This window comes from Melopsittacus undulatus, chromosome 3 (genome assembly GCF_012275295.1).
Source record: "Melopsittacus undulatus isolate bMelUnd1 chromosome 3, bMelUnd1.mat.Z, whole genome shotgun sequence".
NCBI classification, from domain to species: domain Eukaryota; kingdom Metazoa; phylum Chordata; class Aves; order Psittaciformes; family Psittaculidae; genus Melopsittacus; species Melopsittacus undulatus.
The window spans coordinates 42,549,038-42,563,648 of record NC_047529.1 but is presented as its reverse complement, the minus strand read 5'-3'; the positions used below and the strand labels follow the sequence as shown (position 1 = coordinate 42,563,648).

General features: G+C 36.3%; 1 protein-coding gene across 1 annotated transcript in view; it reads right to left on the bottom strand.

Moving 5' to 3' along the window:
• Positions 1-14,611, bottom strand: part of ADGRB3 (adhesion G protein-coupled receptor B3) — a 461,694-nt gene that overhangs the window by 233,180 nt on the left and 213,903 nt on the right. The window contains exon 9 of the mRNA XM_013130073.2: positions 1,078-1,272. Coding sequence (XP_012985527.1) covers positions 1,078-1,272 — 195 coding nt within the window. The remainder of the gene's footprint in view (positions 1-1,077; positions 1,273-14,611) is intronic.

The following is a 14,611-nucleotide window of genomic DNA, read 5'->3' as shown; positions in this document are numbered from 1 at the left end:
TCCTTATTTCCTTCACAATATGGCCTTTCCTTTTTTCTTCACTTTAAAATGAGTAATCAAAAATATTAAAATAGTACTGATCATTTTGCCAGGTCCTGCCAGAATACTATTACAAATTTTGGAAAGAGTTCTAAATTGCTGAAGGTAACAGAACTTTTGGCACTGCCATTAGTGGGAAAAGAGTCAAATTCTCTCTAATGTATGTAAACTGCAAATGACCTGATTTGCTAAGGCCATGAATAAAACCACCTGTACTAAGCAGTTTAAAAAAATTTATTTTACCAGATTTCCTTAGTGACTGTGAATTATGAAGTAACACTGGGCTATCAGATTGCTGAATGCATGAAAGAACTTCAAAATATATTCCTTTCAGCTGGTCAACAAGAAATGTCAGTTTATCATGGAATTTAATTTTTCTTAATGCATAGAAAACCAAGAAAATTTAATATTAATAGCAGGCTTATGAAACTTAACTCTGGAAAAATGTACCAATATCCTGATATAGCAATTCTGAGAAACACTTATTTTAATAAACATTACACACTGAGTTGTACAGCCTATTATGCTCAAGTAAGCATAGTAGCTTTAGCTCTGACAGTATTTTAATTAGCCTCTTGCACAAGGAGTTTTAATCTAACACATGTAATAAAAAATTCATATCAAATGTATTATCCATCAGTCCTGTGCACTTTTAATGAAGTTTATTTGTTTGAACTGAAGAAGCAATGTCAGAATTACATAACTAACTACTGTGGATAGATTTTGAACTGAAATAAACTAGGACAAACAACACTAGTGAAGTGCTTAGTGCAAAAAAATACCAACACATCAATTAAATCAACACTAAAATAAATGTTGCAAAGAAAGAATTTCACATTTTTCACTTGTTGCATTGTTTTGCTTATTTCTCTTAATAAACGTAGACAAGTCTTTTCCTGTTTTACACTTCCATCTTAGTTTTACGTGAACGTTTATTCATTCAGAGTATTTCATTTCCTTGTGGGTAAAATAGGTGACACACAGTACACTGACATAAACTCCATCAAATGAAATGTTACCTTAAAATGTATCTCTTACCTGCACCCCATCAGATGCAGGGATATAGCTTGCTCTTTTAAATGTGTCTGTAACATTTCTGAGAATTTCCACAGAAATCAGAAGGTCCCCTGCATAAAAATTTTTCCTCTGAGTCAAATCCAGTAGTGTCTTGGTTACTTGGGACATGCCATCCCCAGCCAACATCCTCTGTCCCTTGGCAAGATGCTCTTTAATCTGTACCAGAAGAACAAAATTAATACCAGAACCTACTTTACTGAGAAAAAGGTATGATAATGTGTAAATACAGACAAAAATATTAAATATTAAAGCCATTATAATATTAAAAACATTCTAAGGAAGTTCATAATGTTAAAGAGAAGGCAAAATTGTCTATGATGGAAGTTACTGTATTTATTAGGGAATCATGGATTTTATACTGAAAGATTCTGAAGCTTTCATGTTTCACCCATTTTCTTCTCTTTGGACACCAATAATTTCTCAACATCCATGTTCTCAAAGGAACTTAATTGGCTCGACTGCAACTTTAATCTACTGCAAGGATGTAGCAAGGAACAGCTTTATTACTACTGTTGTCACCCATTAAACAACTAAGAGCTCTGAAAAAGGTAAATGATAAGGCAGTCCTTGTTATAATCTAGTTCACTATAGGAAGGTCAGCTTGGCTAGTCAATACAAGAATAATGGTTTAGGTGGAAGCTGATTATGGTGCTCTCTTCTATTAACAAAAGTGTTAACTTGGAGCAATCCTGTTTGTTTTTTCAAGAAATGCAAATTAAATTATTAATTGCTCTTGTGTATCTGACGAGAGAATACTTTAGTGGTAGCTCTCCCAGCAGTTCTGTACAGTGCTAGTGATAAAGGTAATCTAAAACATATATCCTGGTTGAAGTATCAGCTGAACCTGTGGATATGACTAATTCTTAAAGCTGACTCGGCATCCCAGGAAGATGCACACTGTATCACAAAGATGTCAGAAGGCCAGCCAAGGCTGAAAAAGAGTGCATGTTTTACACAACCTATTTTAAATATGCATATGAATTTATGTATAAGAAAAAATTATTCAAAATTGAATATAAATTAAAGATCAATTACCTGAGGCAGACCTCACTTTAAGCAGGATGGCTGAAAAGAAAATTCTGTGCAACTGGCAACCAAAATGCTGGTACTGTCTCTGTAAATGTGTCTTCAACTATGTTTTTAACTTGGTGTTATTAATGACATATAGATGGAAGAATGACTAATGTAACATAATTTGATAGTGAAATGGAAGCAAAAGTGTAAAGATACTTCTTCGTACTTCCAGATATTGTCAGCCACCTTGTGTGGCTATGTGGGACTTCATTAAAAAACAAAACAAAATAAAATCCATCAAATCAAATAAAAAAATAGGATGTATCATAGAAATAGTACAAGTATTAAAAGGGTTCAAAATAACTTTCATGAAAGCAATTTAAAAATGCAATCATCATCTGACATGCACAATCTGAATAAATAGGTTTTTTTCCTGCTGTTGGGTCTTGTTTCGGTTATATTCTGAATCAGTCTTGAGATAAACTAAATATATGAAACACTGCAGGGGCTGAGAAAAGTGGCTGCTTCAAGTTATGTCTGTGGCCTTAAGTCATCCTTGTAGCAGCTGGGGCTTTTTACAGATGACAACAGGCTTTCCAAAACCTAGAAATACCTAAGACTTAGGAGAGCACCTGCTCACTGCAGCATGGGAAGGGATTGAATCTACTCTATCCCATGCAGAGGTACAAGTATAATTGTATGATCCAATATTAAAAAAATAAATAAATAGATAATATTTAGTAAGTTGCATTCAGGCAGCAATTTATTTTTTTAACAATATTTTTTAAACAAATATTTCAGCTGCAATACCTCCCCTAGTCTTCAGATTACTGTAATAAGTAATTAAGCAAGAAGCTTGCTTGCAGAGATCCTTTTGTGTATTTTTTATTCATTTTAGAAGAAGGCTTTGAAAGTAATCTTGTAGAGATTAATAATAGTGGAGAATAATAGTGGAGAAAAAGGTGTAAGAAATTTCATTTGAGTAAATTCAGGGATCTGATATTGTATGTTTAACATTCTGAACTACTTTCTTGGGAATAAGTGAAGGCAAGCAAAGCTTGGTTTGTATTTTCCTGTGAAATGCTGCCATTTCCTTCATCTGCTCACATATTGTGTCTGGGTAGCGAATTAAAAGGTCATCAGCTAGCACAGTAACACAGAACAGTGGAGCTTTTGCTGGAACTCGTCCAGCTCTTCACTGACCCCAGAGCATATTTCCAGATTTTGAGGATTAACAACAATCAGCATGTCTTTAGTTAGGCCCAAAAGACATACAACATAAAAGATAGTCCATAAAGCTGAACTTCCAAACCTAACATGTGCCTCAGGGTGTACTGCTGGTCAGACATCACTTGAAGGCAGAGCATAAGAAAGAGCAAAGATGTTCTTTTCATTCCAGTAACAGCAGCAACACGATTAGTCCTCACAAAAACTACTGTGCTTTTATGTTTGTTTAAAACACTAGTAAAAAAGCTGTCAAACTATTTAGCATGCTATTTTATATTGCATTATTTTGCTTTCTTTTGCTCCATCTCGATGTTCAGTCCCCATTTGTTTTCCCATGCTCCTGCTAGACTTTAAAATCACATTTTAAAGAGGGCATGACCAATTTGTTGTTGGTTTTGGACCACGTGTAGCATAGAGAACTCTTGGTCTCAGCTGCTTTTGGAGTACAAATAATCATCCATAGTTTTGGCTGGTTTTTAGATTTTGAGCAAGCAAAAGTCTGTTTTCAGTGAAAAATTTTACAGATCTGTAGCAGCAGAAGTGGGAGCTTCAGTATACCCTTTAGTGCTTTCAGCAAGACATTTTGATTGCTTTTGGACACAATGATACAAAAGGTTTAGCAAGTGCCTGCTATGTCAGAGGACTAAATTATTACATCTACTTCAGAAGTAGACAGGGTTGTGGTATGGGTGGTTTAAAGTAACTCAGAATAATTGGCTCTTAAAATTACAGATCAATTTGTAACTGTTTTTAAAAAAATGGCATACTCAGGTCAGCTTTCCAGCACAAGTACCCTTCTTCCCTAAAGCCACGTTACTCATATACAACTTTGTGAGCACCTTTTTTTCACCCTCTCAAGCTCCAGTTTTTTTCCTTGATCCTTAGATGCCCCTCCAGACCCACATTGCCTCAAGTTAGACTAGCAGTATACCCTTATATGAATAACAAAAGAGAAGGTTGAAATGTGTTTAGGTAAGGAAAGCAGATGAAAATTAAAGATAGTAACTAGAAAGTTTTGACTACAAATCAGCAAACAAAGTGCAGGACAGGGTAAGAATTAACAGCCTCTTTAATTATCAGTTTATTACATAACATATTTTCTTGTAAGAAAGCATACAGCTGCTAAATGTGACTTTAAAATCACAGGCCATTCACTCAGTTGGTAGCTGGTATAACACTATTAAAATCAATGAAGATATTTAGATTAGTATGAATTGGAGGCAATGGATTACTTGCATATCTACCACAAGAATCTGTCAGTGTGAAAATGCAGAATATTCTCATGAGTAATTAGCATGTCTTTCTTGCCATACTGCTTATTTTCTATGCTATGGTCACCGTGGTATTACGCACTGCCCAAGAAATCTATTTTGGTCATCACTGTAGAACCTTGTGGTTCTCTGTGAAGGTCATTTTTTAGTGGTCTTAAAGGCAGGCTCATTAAAAATAAAGTTTATGAGCCAAGAGATAGTGAAATGAAGCAGCTGTTAAAATGATACTTCAGTTGTCATCTCAACCTCTAGCTGCCTGCACTATATGGTTGCATACTTGAAAAATTACTGAGATGTTTAACTGGACTTTGACTCAGGGTACAACTGCTTTTGTCCCTCCATTTTTCAGAAACTAAGATATAATAAAAATGCCTCTTTACAAAGTCAGAGCTCCTCGGGCTCCTTATCGGAGTACAAATTTATTACTGAGTAATAATTACTGCAAACTTAACAGCTAGACATGGTTTAAAAGGACAGAAAACAAAGAACCCTCGAGAAACCTGTAAAAGATTTAAAAGAATTATTAATTTGAGGAGCAACTACACCATCATCCTTTGTTCATTATTTTTTAAGATGATGTTAGATTCATGGCAAGATATTACTAATGATGCCATTAATACATTTTATGGTAGTGGGACCTATAAGAACTCAAATTAGGAAGCCTTATATAGAAGTGAGGAAAGACACTTATGAAATAAAAATTTATCCTGAAACTGCTCGTAATCTGCAAACCACTTTGCTTTGTGGTTTCACAACCCAACACTATTTCGTAAAATATTTTTCATAATGCTCTTAAGATGCAGAACAGAAAGAAATATTCACATCATAACTATAACATGATGTCATTTTAAGAAAGCTCTTTCTTTCAGATTTGAGAAAAAAATTCATTACAGGGTGTTTTTTTCTGATTATCAGCAGACAGTCTTCTAACTATTTTAATACAGAATCTAGAAGTATCATTTACTTTCCCTTAATATAATTAATTATTTACAATGTATTTGGGTTTTTTTCAGGCTGTTTCAGTGTTCAGGAATATTATTTAATCTGTCTTTTAAAAGAAACAAAGTAGGTCTAAAGATACAACTATGTATGTTCAGGTATGCATCTATATATTTATAAACTAATGTTGTCTAATAGTCTTTTTCCTTTTTCATACATTCAACATTTTATGAATGAGATTGCCAAAGCAATATGAAATAATATTTCACTTTGTCATCAGTGAAATTAGTTAGTAGTCTCAGTCTAGATCATGATAACGTAATAAACAAACAGTATCTGCAGAAACGAAGTAAATCATATATTCCCTTTTCTTATAATAGAAAAGGAAAAAAGAATTGGTATACATTGTCTTGAGAAAGATTAAGGATATGTATTAAGGGAAACTTTTCAACTGTAAAGGAAATGACATACCCTGGTTTACCTGAAAAGACTATGACGTTTCCTATATTGGAGGCCTTAATAATAGTCAAGAATAACAAAATGCTGCAATAACGCAAGTATAGCTGATTCTGATGGGACAGAAGTTTGGTCTGGATGGTCTTACGAATTTCCTTCCAGTTCTATGATTCTGTAACAGGTCCCTCTAAATATTCTGAAACCCAGACTAGAGCCTCCTCTAATATACCTGAACCATAAATGTCAAAGTTTAAGGAGTGCCCTGAAACCAAACTTTTACCACTGTCATGGTATGCAATCTGCTGCACCAAATTTCTGCAGATAACTGTGCTGTAATCTGCCTCTGTGCACTCTGCTGAAATCACTGCAAACCTGTGCTTTAAGGAACCTATTCTAAATTTACATTGATGAAGACAAAAATTAGGACTGTTTCACTATATACAAACAGTTGTCCCACTGTCATATGCTTCTACATTTGCTTGGGGAAAATACTTCTCAAAACTGTTTTATTTTCAGAGAAAAGAAGCCAGCTTAATTACACAGAATCCTGTGCTGTTCTAGACATTCATCTCAGGCAAACTAAATCTCTTCACAGATGTCAGAGAAGCACTAAGTGCTCTTCTATATGTGATGACATGATTTGAGAATCCAAAAAAAAAAAAAATCCAGTATCTGCAGAAGTCTAACATATTTTTAGAAGAAGAATGTGACCAGCTCAAGAGGTTTGCTTGGTTCTTTCCACACCGTCTTTCTCTACACTCTTTCATAAGAAGATTCCTATTATTTTGCTCAAGAGATATATTTTTTCCACTCTAATGATTCCATAATACCTTTTTTTAATCATCATAATCAGTATTATCTAGTCCTTGAGATATAACTACCAATTAAGCGACAGAAAAGAGAGTAACAAATGCCTCTAGGGATGAGAAATGACTAATCATTAAACAGATCATGTCTTTAGGTGGGTTTTTATTTATTTATTAATATATTTCTTATAACTTTGTTGACCAGGATTTCTATTATTGTTTTAGTAAGCACTGCTATTAAATGTTCCAATTATCTATGATTAAATCCTGCTCACATTGGCATGCTGTGTGAGAGGTCTTGTTGTTATTGTTATTTCCTTTTTTACCAGAGGGCATGTCTTCAAGATTTGTGTTATCTATGTATAATGCAACATGACAAGAGCAAGAGTTGAGAGGAAAAGAGAATGATGGCTCTGACAGGGTTGTTTTCATTCTATGGCAAACATAACATTGCTTGAGGTAAAGTCTCCTGGCTCTCCACACTAAGTGAATGGCTGAGGTTGAGGGGATGACAAAGGAGCATGCTACAAATTATTTGTCTTTCTTTTATTACAGTATGTGGTCAACCTGGTAAGTATGTGACCCTAAAACTTAAAGCTTTGATTAAATGCTTCCATTTATATGTTTATTTGATTTTAACCAATTTCTATATTTACTTATTTTTTTGTTTCTATACAGTTATCCCAATGATACTCACTTCTGCTTGCAGGGCAAACCAGCACAGTTTCTTCAAAATAATTAGCATTACTGTGAGCCCTAATTTCTGATTGGGAGTACAGCAATAAGTAGTAGGGCAAAAGAAAAATATTTTGTCCCTCACATACTTGAATCTGAGCTTAAACATGGTGGGGGAATACAGAAAATGAAGCAGCGGACAAAAAAACAGGTGAATGAATGTAAATGTAAAACACTGTGACCATTTCTTTGCCTCTAGCTGTCTAGCCAAATACTTGCAGTCATTCTGCAGCTGTGCTGGAGTGAAGGTTCCTTCAGTTCTCATAGACTTCAAGGGAAAAATTAGAGGAATTCTTTCTTTATTGAATTCTTAAATGGCCTTTATCTCTTGCTTTACATCTGGCCATACTCTTGTGAGTTCACCTGTTGGCTTCAGTGTTGGCTGGTTTGGAATATCAATGTGATCAGGCAACACTCAGCTCTTGCTGCTGCAGCAGACACAGCAGCAGCAGCAGAAATCATGGGAGCCCATTTCATTTAACAAAGACATGGAAAGATAATTATGGCTGCTGAGAAGATAGTGGGGACCTTTCTTGAATTTAACAAGTGGAAATAGGTAGCTACTGAAAAGCAGATACGTAAAAGCAGAAAGGAAGAAAAACAACTTACCTATTGAATTAAGTTGTGATGTGATAAAGCAGAAAACCAGTTAAATGTTTGGAAAAAAACTGTATATCACCTCTAAGATTAAGATGCATGAAATATGTTGGAGAGATCATAAAATCATTTAGGTTGGGAAATACCTTTAAGATCATTGACTCCAACCATTAACCTAACACTGCCCAGTCCACCAGTAAATTTTGTCTATCAATCAGTATCACATCTACATGTCTTTTAAATAACTCCAGGGATGACGAATTCACCAGCAACCTGGGTAGCCTGTTCCAATGGTTAAAGAAGTTTTTCCTCATATCTAATCCAAACCTTCTCCAGCACCACTTGAGACCCATTTCTCTTGTCCTATCATTTGTTGCTTGCAAGAAGAGACCAACACCCACATCGCTACTACCTCCTTTCAGGCAGAGAGTGATAAGGTGTTCCCTGAGCCTCCTTTTTTCCAGGCTAAACAATCTCGGTTCCCTTGGCCACTCCCCATGAAATCTGCTCTCCTTCAGCAGCTTTGTCGCTTTTCTATGGACCCACTCCAACACCTCAATGTTGTTCTTGTACTGAGGGCCGAGAACTGAATACAGCATTTGTGGTGTGGCCTCACCAGTGCAGTACAGGGGGATAATCATTGCCCTGGCCCTGCTGGCCACACTATTGCTGATACAGGCCAGGATGACATTGGCCTTCTTGGCCACCTGGGCACAAGCTGGATCATGTTCAGCAGCCATCAGTCACCACCCTCATGTCCTTTTCCACTGAGCAGCTTTGCAGCCATGTTTTCCCAGGCCTGTAGTGTCGCATGCAGTTGTTGTGGCCCAAGTGCAGGAACTGGTCCTAAGCCTTGTTGAACCCCATAGAATTGGCCTTTGGCCATCAATTCAGCCTGCCCAAATCTCTCTGTAAAGCCTTCATATCCTCCAGCGGATCAACGCTTCCACCCAACTTGGTGTCATCTGCAAACTGAGGGTGCACTTGATTCACTCTGCTACATCACTGATACAAATATTAAACAGAACTGGCCCCAGTACTGAGCCATGGAGAACACCACATGCGACTGGCTGTAATTGGAGTTAACTTCATTCAACACAGCTATTTGGGCTTGGCCACCCAGCCAATTTTTTATCTAGCAAAGAGCACACCGTACAAGTCACAAGTTTATCCAGGAGAATTCTGTGTTAAAGGTTTTGTGAACATCTAGGTAGGCAACATCCACAGTCTTTCTGTCACCCACTAAGCAGGCCACCTTGTTATAGAAGATCAGGTTAGTCAAGGAGGACCTGCATTTCAACTGATGCTGACTGGACCTGACCAACTGGTTGTCCTGTCCGTGTCACATGACGAGACTCAAGATGATCTGCTCCATAGCCTTCCTTGGCACCAAGGTCAGACTGACAGCCTGGTAGTTCCCCAGATCCTCCTTCCAGACCTTCTAGGTGGGCCAGGACTGCTGATAAATGCTTGAAAATGGCTTGGTGAGCACTTCCACCAGCTCTGTACATACCCTTGGGTGAATCCCATCCAACCCCATAGATTTCTGTATGTCTAAATGGTGTAGCAGGTTGCTGACCATTTCTCCTTGGATCATGGGGGCTTCATTCTGCTCCCTGTCCCTGTTTTCCAGCTCAGAAGGCTGGCTACCTAGAGAAAAACTGGTCTTAACTATTGAAGACTGAGCAAAGAAGGCATTAAGTACCTCAGCTTTCCTCATCCTTTGTCAATATGCTTCCCCTCACATCCAATAAATAATTAAGATACTCCTTAGCTCTCCTTTTGCTTTTAATGTATTTAAAGAAACCTTTTTTATTGTCTTTAACAGCAATAGCCAGATTAAGTTCTAGTTGGGCTTTGGCGCTTCTAATTTTCTCCTTGCACAACCTCACGACATCCTTGTAGGCCTCTTGAGTTGCCTGTCTCTTTTTCAAAAAATCATAAATTGTCCTTTTTTTCCTGAGTTCTAACCAAAGCTCTCTGTTCAGCCAGGCCATTTTGAGGTGCATATTTATGTTGGTAGGATCAAGCACTGTAATTTCATGAATGGAGAGGGTACCACAGTAGCTTTAAATACACTTCATTCTCTTGATTCTAAGTTGCTTATTTTTGGTGCCTTTTGTAATATACAGTTTTAAAAAAGCAGCCATTCACTTGGGATAAAGCAGTTTGTTTCTAGCCTACATATTTCATATGAGTGGCTGTAGTGTAAGGTTATTTCCTCTGCTTGGCAAAGTGCATATTTATTTACACAGTAAAGCTGATCTGTTAAGAGATTGAGAAAGAGATAGTAACTTTATAATAAGTTATTAAAAGCACTCGATCATCCAACATTTTGGTCCCTGCAAGAAGTTTGGCAGGGCAAAATAGGCAGAGCTTTCTCAAAACCAAATGAGTGCCCTCACCATCAAGCAAACAGCAGTACAGAAGTCATTAGCTGTTATCTGAAGTTTTAATCTTCCCCTATGCAGAATGGAAAAATATTAGTGAGGAAAGGGAAAACTGTTACCTGCCATAATCTCCTGATCAGTTGCTTTCTGATGTGAAAAAAACCAGTTTGCCATCCTTCTGTCAAGAATTACAGGTGACAAAAAAGAGTAAACTTGTCAATTTTGGGCTTACTATGGAGGCAAGGTAAGGAAAGTAGACCATTTACCAATATAACTTCACTGCAAAGGTGAAGAGCTGGCATACACCAACATAAGGACAGACTGAAGCAGAAAAAAATGTTGTTACCTGAGGCCTGTACACTCAGAACTATGAAACTAAGCCTGGTTCCTTTGCTCTGTGGCTACATAAAAAGAAATGAAGCACTAAACTAGCTAAAAAAAAAAAGAGTAGTAAATTTTTTAGGAGGGGGCCTTTCATTCCCCAGAGTATAGCAGTCATTTCAGTGGAGTACATGGACAGGCTGATACACTGCCCTTGTAATATGATTTGGAAAAACAAAATCATCTCTAATGAGCTGCAGCTGAGCAAATCATTATTCACCTCTTTTTATCAAATTATATTTTAGCCAAGCACTTGCAAAATGTGAATAACACTGCTGTGGAAAAAGGGGAAATAAAATTACAGTATGAGCTAGAAGCAGCAGAAATGCATTTTTATGGCCATATTATCAATTTGATATGCAAAGATTCACCTGCATAGGTTCCTATAATGCTTCAGAAGTGCTAATATCTTGACACCAGTGTGATATTTCATATGTAGATTTTTCCTTATTAACTCTCAAGAGTTAAGAGGTTTTTTTGGTTTTCCAGCTTCTTTCTGATAGAAAAGCAGATCAGCTCGCACAAATGCATGTTTGATTTAGGTGTTATATCACTGAAATTGTCACAATTAGTACCTTATTTTTATCAAAGCAACTAAATGTAGAATTTCGTCATCCAGGTTTAAAAACTGTGCTACATAGGTTTATAAAATGGGCTTATCAATCAGTACAGCTTTTCTGATACTATTGGAGATGACCTTCAGAGACAGCATCTTGATGACAGGCTTTAATCTTCCTCAGTATTTATGAGTGCAGTGCTATTCTCATTCAAATCAGAGTGTCCAAAAGCTTTAAAGGAAGTCTCATTTTAGGCAAAAAGCCTATTTTAGTGTGTGGTGAGTTAGTGATATATTGCCCTTATTTTTTAAAAAATCTTTTTTTTCTGATTCAATAAATCTATAATTTAGAATACATGCATAACAGTAGAAAATAGAAATAGCCCTGTATAGTCAAGTATTTTCTCCATTTACACAAAATCAGTTTCTAATACTCTGTGGCAAGATCTTATTCATTAACAGTTTTCATTAAAGTTGGTCACGCAGGCTTCAGATATTAAACTCATAGAGATCTAATAAGCTATTAAATGTCATTCCTCTTCCTTACAAACTACTTTAGTCTCATTTTCATTTGCTGCATTAGCTCTGATTCATGTCTCTGATTTCTTGGGTTTGATTTTTGTGAGGGCAGAGGGTGACTAGTTTCTTTGATTCAGTTTGGGTTTCTTTGTTTTTTTTTCTGGTTTGGGTTTTAGTTTGTTTGTTTTGTTTTTTTTCTAATTTAGGTGCCCATAATCCATAGACTGGATTGAGAATATTGAAGAAGCCTTTAAGTATGAAACAGTTGTTCATACAAGTGATAATACAGGATATTCCTAATGCCATGGTCTTAGTTCTTAGTCTTCTTTCTTGTAGCATACCAAATTTGATAGACTTCAAGAGAGGATAAAAATGTAATTAACTCTTGAAGCATTTTTTTTTTCTTGGATACCATCTGAGGTAGTCCTGTGGGCTCCTAATCACTGATTCAGTGATCACCAGTCAATCACTCTTGGTCCTGAAGTCACTCACATCCAGCCACAGAACAAACAGTTGGATTTCTTAGTCTCAGGAAAGATTTCACCCTGCTTATACAAATGAACAAAAAAAAAAAAAAAATCGAAGCACCAAAACAAATTTCTCATCAGGTCAAATCCACTTGAGGTTTGCTGGTTGAAACTTGAAAGAACATGAGGATTGAAAATTCAAAATCAAAATAAAAATTGGAGAACGCATTCCCCATTACCTTTTAAAAGAAAAACCAGATATCTTCTTATAAGAGATATGGTAGTTTAAGAAAAGGTCATAAAATAAGTCATGCTTATTAATCATGACAGCCTCCTTCTGGATCTAACATTTAGAACTCAATAGAGACCAAACCAGGAATAATTGTTGCAGCAAGAATAATTAATAGTTCACTAATATACCGTTGAAATGCTAGAAATGAAATAAAAATGGAAACTCAGACTATGCCCATGAAAGGAAAAAAACCCTCCAAATTTTGAGAAAGCAGGGAAATTTCTCCCACCTAACTAAAATCTGGCGATGAGTATGTGACCAAGAACTATGCAGAAGGAGCTGAAGAAAGGATATCCCCTGCCAGTAGATCTTACTTAACCTTACTTCACCTCCATCCACAATAAAACAGACACTTGGAAGACTTTCTTTGCTGTAATTTCCTCTTTCTTAAGGACACATTTAACGACTTGTGCATTATTGGGCAAAATATTCCTCCCTAGCTGCAGAGATGACTCGCAATAATGCTGAAACACCATGTTTTCTTAATGCAAAGCTGCAGGCACCACAAACACACTAGGGTAATACAAGAAATTCAGAACAAAAAGTGCTATATAATCTGCAGTGTTTCTTTTTCTGTTCAAGTTATTGTTTGATCCTCTAGGTCACGATTCCGGAAGGCAAGGCATACCTATTTATCACTTTGCATTTTCCACTTATAGTGCTTTAGTTAGAACAATCATAATTAGATTCCTTAAGTATTATTATTATAGCTAACTAAATAATTTCCCAGGGGCTTATGTCATGGATTTTGGCATTTTTGTCCTTTAATTTGTTCAGTGAATAATTTTTCATATTAGTCAATTAGGTGTATAAGCTGGTCAAATAGTATTTGTTGAATTCATTTGATAAGTGATTTGTACCAAATGTTGGATAAATTATTCATAACTAATTGGTTGCATTATTCCAAATGATCTAATTATCATACCTAGTCTTAAAAGGGGCCTGTATTCATAATGCACAAGGTAAATTAAACTAAAGAAAGTACAGACTGTACGTTTGTGGCATAGCTGAAGTGCATCATCCTCTTAACTGCTTTAACTGAAGCTTCTACACATGAATTGTACAGGGCACAGTGCCCTTGGAAGATGTAAGCTGACTGTCAATCTGCACTCCACAAGCTAAACCATTCCCCTTCACTGTTTCACCGTATTCCAGTGAATAGTCTCTTCAGAGGCCTTGCAGTTATTTTACTTTTACCATGCTAGGGATTTTGTGCTGTCATATGGAGAAGTACGATCATTAAGAAGGAGCAGTGGCTTGGCACTAACTCAGGTGACCACAGGTAAATTTCTTGCTTAATCAGTCTCACTCAGTTCTCCATAACCAAAAAATGAAGATGGAACAGAACCTGATCTCAAGCATATGTTAATCAGATATATCGATTAAAGATTCTGAATTACTCTGAAACTGCTGCAATAAGATAGCAAGTACAATATTGATGCTTGTATCAATATTGTACTTAATAGTGGAAAACCCTGATTTCTTCTGAGGTGACAGTACATACCTATCTGAGTAGAGGCAGTAATTCTGAGTAGCATATTCTGTAAGCATCTGACAAAAGAGCTGAATAATTCATGATGCTGGGGGTTATGAGCAAAGTATATTATCTTCAGCATTACAAGTGTATTTTCTACTTTACTGACTCTTCATCTTTGCATACAGACTTCCAAATGGATTTTGAGATCAAAAGATAGTGTCATTTAGCATGATTTACATAACTGCCATCATGGCCTCCATAGACATCTTGACTTAAGCTGAAGAACACACAGAATAGCTGAGTTTCTGATATTCAAATACTGCTTATTAAAGGTTGAAATTTGTCCTGTGTCACTTGCAGGTGAGTAT